Source organism: Terrapene carolina, unplaced genomic scaffold (assembly GCF_002925995.2).
Source record: "Terrapene carolina triunguis isolate 2854851 unplaced genomic scaffold, T_m_triunguis-2.0 Scaffold130, whole genome shotgun sequence".
NCBI classification, from domain to species: domain Eukaryota; kingdom Metazoa; phylum Chordata; order Testudines; family Emydidae; genus Terrapene; species Terrapene triunguis.
In genome coordinates, this window is record NW_020664481.1 from 2,977,379 (window position 1) to 2,984,601 (window position 7,223).

Here is a 7,223-nt window from a genome sequence, read left to right on the forward strand (position 1 = left end):
GTGGAATTCCTCCTGATTTACACCGGACACCTGATTCGTGCAGACTCCAAACTGGTGAGAATCTGTAGCTGTGGGGAAAGTTTTGGAGCGCATTGATCAGGCAGCCCTTGCTCATAGACTGCAGAGGGAGCTGTGCCTAAGCCAGGCCTGCAGGGCTGGGCTCACTCCTTGGGTCTCAGCAGGGATGGGCTGAGGAAAGTGCGTTTTGATTTTGCAGCCCCCATCGGGAAGGTGTGGGTTTCACACAGTCGTCCCTTGAACCAAGGGTGGTTGGGAGTCAGGTTCCATTTCATCCAATCCTCTGGAGCTGAGGAGAGGGGAGTGTACATTTTTGGGAGAGGGAAGGGAATGGAGCAGCAAACTCAAGGCCCAGACTGGTAACTTCAACAGCGAGCAGGAGAACAAGTGAGATGCACTGGTTAGCACTGTCCCTTCCAAGCACCGAGATGGGGAGAGGGAGGTATGCGCCAGCCCTGACAACATGAATGGGAACCATGCATATAACGATGGGAGGAAGCCTTAGAAAAAATTCAAGAAAGAACTAGATAAATTCATGGAGGATAGGTCCATCAGTGGCTATTAGCCAGGCTGGGCAGGGATGGTGTCCCTAGCCTCTGTTTGCCAGAAGCTGGGAATGGACGACAGGGGATGGATCACTTGAGGATCACCTGTTCTGTGCATTCCCTCTGGGGCACCTGGCATTGGCCACTGTTGGAAGACAGGATACTGGGCTAGATGGACCTTTGGTCTGACCCAATATGGCCGCTCTTATATGTTCTTAGACATAACCCCCAGCATGAGAGCATGTGAAACAGGATTAGTTTTGTGGCCGAAGGGAGAGCGGGAGTGAGGCCAGCAAAGAAATAACTGACGCCAAAAGGAGCGATTGTAATTAGAAATGTTCTTTCAAGTGTTGATTTCATGTTGCACACCTCTCACCTGCCTTGTATATGGGTGGGTGGGTGTGGAGTCATTAGAGATGGTCCCAATCCAACCCCCCCAGACACAAGCACTCCCAAGCTGTGCATGGAGTTTACAGGCCCCATCATGACAGCCCCGGGCTCCAAATCCCTCAGATCCACATTCTGCAGGTGGGGCATAGCTCTGTTATTGATGATGCTGATGCTAGGACAAAAAGGGACGCGAGAATCCCAAGGTAGCACTTAGTTATGCAGGTGAGGTCTTTGGTCTGATTGACTCGCAGACTGTGAGTGCATCGGGGATTCTGGCTCCCATCCAGCACACCACTCCTCACATGCTGAAAGCTAAGCAGGAGCAAAGGAGCTGGCTGAGAGAGCAAAGAGAACTTTGCGTGGCTAACGCACCAATTCGTACAAGCTTAAAAGTCTTTCTTTGCTCTTCTCTCTCAGTCAGATCCCAGGGCTGGCCTATTCCCACAGACACTTCAGGCTCTGTATTAACATCCAGCAGCCAGGGTCATGCTGCTGCACCTCCTCTGCTCGGCTCTGTGCTACTGGGGAACTGTCCAGCAAAAGAGCCCCTAGGGAGAAGAGCAGAAAGGATCTCAGTGACTCCGTCAAGCAGAGGGAGCCAATGATACAACCGAGCAAGAGCCACACCCAGCTGATGACTCACTTTCTCACCTGTAAAGATCACAGAGGGAGGGATGGAAAGGAAACTTGACTCATCTACCATCAGAGGAGTGAAGTTCTGGAACAACCTTCCGAGGGGAGCAGAGAGGGCAAAAAACCTCACTGGCTTCAAGACTGAGCTTGGTACATTTATGGAGGGGATGGTGTGATGAGATTGCCGACAGTGGCATGGACCTGAACTGCGACGGGAGATGGGACGCTAGGTAGAGAGGGCTCTGAGTTACGACAGAGAATTCTTTCCCAGGTGTCTGACTGCTGGGTCTTGCTCACATGCTCAGGGTCCAACTGATGGCCATATTTCGGGTCGGGAAGGAATTTTCACCAGGTCTGATGGGCAGAGACCCTGGGGGTTTTCACCTTCCTCTGCAGCATGGGGCCCCGGTCATTTGCAGGTTTAAACTCGTGTAAATGGTGGATTCTCTGTAACTTGAAGTCTTTAAACCATGATTTGAGGCCTTCAGTACCTCAGCCAGAGGTTAGGGGTCTGTGACAGGAGTGGGTGGGTGAGGTGCTGTGGTCTGTGATGTGCAGGAGGTCAGACTAGATGATCACGATTGTCCCTTCTGGCCTGAAAGTCTAGGAGTCTAGGAAACACAAGATGGGGTGTGCCGGTAAAGTCTGATCTGAAGCCAACTGAGCTCAATGGGAGTCTTTTCATTGGCCACAAAAGGCTTTGGATCAGGCCCTTAGGGTTTGAGGTTGAGAGTTCTGGCCTCATGTAAGGGAAGCGGTGCATAAGGGCTGCCCATGCTATGCTACTCTGCCAATGGACTTCAGTCCTGACCCTCGATAGCCCTGCTGCCCTGGTCTTGGGCAGCTGTTCCTCAGAATCTATTCACTGCTCAATTTATGCCACCCAGAATCATTTGTACCAACCACTGTGAAGCATCCTATGATCTACTAGAACCTGAATAGGGAACATAGCTGAGCCATGTGGTAGCTTGAAGTTGAGCTATAAATAGCCAACGTGCCTTCAAAGGAGGAATTAGGCATCATGGGTATAGAACTCCCCTTGTCCCCCAGGATATTTCCTTTTGGGGTGTTCCCCAAATTCCCTTTGCTGGACCACTGCACAGCTACTGGCTGGCGCTATCATTCTTTGATGGATCTGTGAAGGTTTAAATCTACAGTGTGGACAATAACCGAGAATTGTTTGAAGGTCAAATCCCTGAGACCATAAGGGGGCCCATGGGCCCATGAGCAATCGCAGGCATCTGAATCATCAGTGATCGTTTTTAAATATTTCTTTCACTCCCTAATGTTTCACTATATCAGGGCTTGCTATTTCTAAGTTGGCTGGAGCCAAGGCACCTGTGTTTGCTAAGCCACGGCTCTGATTTGCCTTTCAGTGGCTTGGCATTGCCGGAACTCCATTCACATGTAGAGAGTAATTCCTGATTTACACCCATGTAAGTGAAATCTGAATCAGACCCAGAGGAGGGTAGGTGACTTGCCCACAGGAGGCAGATAGTCAGTGGCAGAGTCAGAACAGAACCCAGGAGTCCAGACTCCTTTCAGCATTACAAAAACCACCCCTCCCACAATCACAGACAATGAGCCGGATTCTAACCTCAGTTATGCTGGTATAAGTTTGAAGTTTCTCTGTAGAATTTAAGGGGGTTTCTCCAGATTTACACTAGTGTAACCGAGGTCAGAATCTGGCCCCATATTTTGCCCCTCTTGATTAAAGCAAATTCTCTTTACAGGCTCGCCCCTCACAAGCCCCCCGTAACAGACTTCATGCCGAATCCCAGAGGCGTGCTTGCCTGCCTCACTGCTGCTCTCAAAGGAAACGTTTGGCATCTGGTTAGTCTCTGCAGCCAGAGACAATCCCAAAGGTATGGTCTGGCTCTCAGAACGCGCTTCACACAACACCAGCTGAAGGATGAAAGACAATGGCAATTGGAGAGACTGAGAATGGACCAGACTCCAGGATCCCTATCCCCCGTCCCAGGATGAGAGCAGCCAGTGGCAATGACTGGACCCTGCAGCAAAAGCCTTGGACTCCCTGTGTTTCTCCCATGCGCAGTGCAGCGAACTTTGCTTGGCTACGCAGCCTTGGGGCCATTTGTCTTAGACATGTTGTGTTCGTCAGTTGTGCAATATTTTAAATACGAGATGAACTGACGCCATTTGTTTATCTACATCGCAGAGTCAGCGGGCCAGTTCCTCAGCTGACGTAAATGAGCACAACCCCATTGATTGCCATGGAACCCCATGGATTTACACAGCTGAGGATCTGGCCTTTTGTATTGAATCTTCAGAACATGAAGAACATTGGCACACGCCTCCAGCATGGTTGGCACATACCAGGTGCGATCACAGGGCTTTGCAATGGGTATGTCTTGCACAACACATAATGAACACCCGCCCGTCAACTCAACACCTTTTACAAAAGCACACAATAAAAACAGAGAACATTGATTTGACTCCCATGAGACAACTGAGTAGCCCTTTTCCCATTAACACTGGTCACTTCTCCAGCAGACTCTGATTACAAAAGGGAGTTGCTCAGGACACAGGGCAAGGGATAAAAACAGGGGCAGTCCTGATGGCTGCAGAATTCAGACTGATCTGTCTGACGGCCCTTTTGCTACCTATGTGCAGGTGAGAGGCGCTTCCTGCCCTGCTTCGAGCCAGACTCAATATGATCTTCACCCAGTGCTGGGCATTGGCTCTGACCTTACGTAAGTGCTAGACATCAGCGGAGGCAGAACGGAGATGCCAAAGGAGGCCACTCCTCAGCCAGGTGGTGCAGAGAGGGCTGCGGCCGGGAATGGTCTCTCTGAGCAGGTTTGTTCTTTCATGGGGGGAATCTATCTGCAACAGCAGCTGGGAAGAGCAAAGCCCGAGCCTTCAGACAGCAGTCGGCTCGCGGTCCCCAAAGCCAGGCTCAAAACGTCTGTTTCACCCAATGAATCCCAGCTAGCGGAACGGACTAGGGACGTTCACCAAAGTAGCACTTACCTCAAAGAGCCAAACTTACCCCTGGTGCAGTTGACTCAGAGATGACACCCGGGATGAATTTGGACCAAAATGTTTGAATCTGTTTAGTGAGGAGCCGTGGCCCTGACTTTCCCACCCTCCCCACCCAAACAGAAATATCGACACTGGAAAGGCTGGGCAGCCAATCTGCTGTACGCGGGATTTCAGTGCTCTGCAATGGCACAGCCACTCGCCTGGGGCCCCACCACGGTAGGTATTGCTCCCCTACTCTTGAGACGAGGTATTGCACAAAACTTTGAATCACCATGAAAACCAGCCAGTTCTGCACTATCGCAAAGCCATTGCTTTGCCCTCCGATACCTCGCACAAGCTCTCCAGGTGACAGTCAGCTAAATTATCCATCCCCCCTTCCCCAGAATGACCCGCTCGATAATATACAGAACTCTCCCGTTGTGCTTTGCCTCTTCCGGGCACTTTTATAAACCCCGGCTGAGCTAGCCCCACAGCAGCGCCGCACAGCAGGGAAGTATTCGCCCCACTGTATGGACGAGAGCGAGCTAACGACGCGGGGGACACCAAGGGATCGAACGGCAAAGTTTGTGTCTGCTGTCGTGAATTAGCCCCGGCCTCTCGTTTTGCATTGCTCAGTGCCCCGTCCCCTATAACTTAACCATCTGGTTCAGCTCCAGGTACAATTAAAATGCCCCCTGCATGCCTCCCTCATCCTATGGCGATAATGTTGCCAGTTGATTATTTTTTTGCCCCACCTGCCAATTGTTCCAGTTGCTCAGGCTGTCTCTGAGCCCAGGCTGCCCTCCCCGAGCACAGCTCTGCCTGTTGCTCTCAAGCTCGAAAGGCGAACTGCAGCGTGTACTGTACCTTGTTTCTTCCTTCTGTTCTGCAGGAGCATTTCCATGGAGTTGATGAATAACAGCAACATGAAAAGTATCCACTGCATCTGGGCAGGAGTAATTTAGGGCAGGAAAGGAATCAGATCATCCAAGCGGCTGGCGTGCCTCCTGTCGGATACAGACCGAGCGAGGGCGGTGGAGGGAGAGAAAGTGGCTCTGGCAAAAGCAGAGCTCACAGCATCCCACGAGTGGCTCGAGCAGTCACACAGCAAAGCTGGAAGGTGGCATGAATGGAGCATCGAAGACCCGGGCAGTGCTCAGTCCACTGCTGGGATCATGGTGCCGCAGAAGTGATGGCCGGTCCAGGGAGCTCGTCCTTTATATGCAGATCCCAACCTCCCACCCCTCCAAAAAATCCCACAACAACAAACCAACTTGCAAACAAATTGGCTGGAGTTTACCACTCAGAAACGCTTCAGGCTCCACCTCAGCTGGGAAGTGACCCACTCTGCCTCTGCACGGCACTTGTACCTCTGCCAGGCCTGAGAAGTCAGGTTCAACGCGGAGTCCACTGCTCAGAAACTCGGGGTGGAGTCAAGCAAATTAACCCTGGCTGTGCCGGCAAGCTTTGTTTCATCCCGTTCCCTGAATCCCGGTGCTCCCCTCACGAGGTGGGCCAGCCCGTGTGAATTAGTCAGACTTAGCTTTGGTCTCTCCAGCCTTTCTTCAAGGAAGGGGGAAATTAATCATTTGAATTGACTAAACCACACTCCATATGACAGATCTGCTGTGAATTCGGGGCAAAGGCAAACGGGTACAATATCTAAAAGCCAGATCCGGAGCCGGAGTAAACCTCTGTCACTCCACTGACTGCAACGGAGCTGGGCCAATTTACACCCCTAGAGGATCTGCCCCCCGTCCTCTTTAGAGCTGCTGCTGCGCCTCGTTTTCCAAGCTGCTAATAAATGTTTCTCTGAGAGCCGTAGAACCTGAGACGTGTCTCTTCAAACCTTGTCTCTGAACTGGAGTTTGCCAGCACGTCACCCTTTCGCAGCCAGTCCCGCTCGCTCTGGGCCTTGCACGCTGTTTGGCTGCATTGTTTAGACAGCAATGGCGGTTTAAATGCTGACAGCCAGATTGGTGGGACGGCTGTGTGAGCTAACCACTAGGACTGATGTCTGGCTCGCTTTTACTATGGCCTGGCTGTACTGGGGACAGTGACGGGGTGCTGTTAACAGGCTCAAATTGGTCTCTAGAGAAGTCAGCACCCTGGTCACTTAGGACACCCAGGGCACTGGATGTGGCGGAAGATGGGAACACTTACACTTGCAGGTAGCCTGATGAGTTAACGAGGTAATTAGCTCACCACCTGGAGAACCCAGGAAGGGAAGCAGGCAATGTAAACGGCTAATGCAGGCAGCAGGAGGGAGCGCCTCAGAACGGCTGCTATAGGCTTGTGTTGTAGCCGGAGCTTATGGAGACAAACAATAAGCACATGTGGAGAAGTTACCTTGGTGGATCTGTGTGCTGCTTAATTCACCAAGAGGGCTTCCAAGACAGGGTTTTCCTGGAGAGGAAGTGGGAGCCCGTTCACAAGTGGGGGCTTGTCTGGGAACCATTTGTTAGCCAGAACCAGAAAGGCTTGAGAGACGGCGTGTGGGAGGCCAAGTTGGAAAAGACCAAGGTGCTGATGTGGCAGCTGGTAGAGCAACAGAAGGAGATGCAGAGGACACTTCCAGCATTCCAGCAAACCCAGCAAGTTCTGCTGGGACGGCAGGTGGAGCAACAGCCGGTGTTTCAGGAATTCATGAAG

At 51.7% G+C, this 7,223-nt stretch overlaps 1 protein-coding gene across 1 annotated transcript in view; it reads right to left on the reverse strand.

The window, feature by feature from the left end:
• The window catches only part of RSPO4 (R-spondin 4), a 21,194-nt gene extending 15,677 nt beyond the window's left edge, over window positions 1–5,517 (reverse strand). The window contains exon 1 of the mRNA XM_024200954.2: window positions 5,439–5,517. Within this exon, the coding sequence (XP_024056722.1) occupies window positions 5,439–5,517 (79 nt within the window). The remainder of the gene's footprint in view (window positions 1–5,438) is intronic.
• Window positions 5,518–7,223: the final 1,706 nt, after the last annotated feature.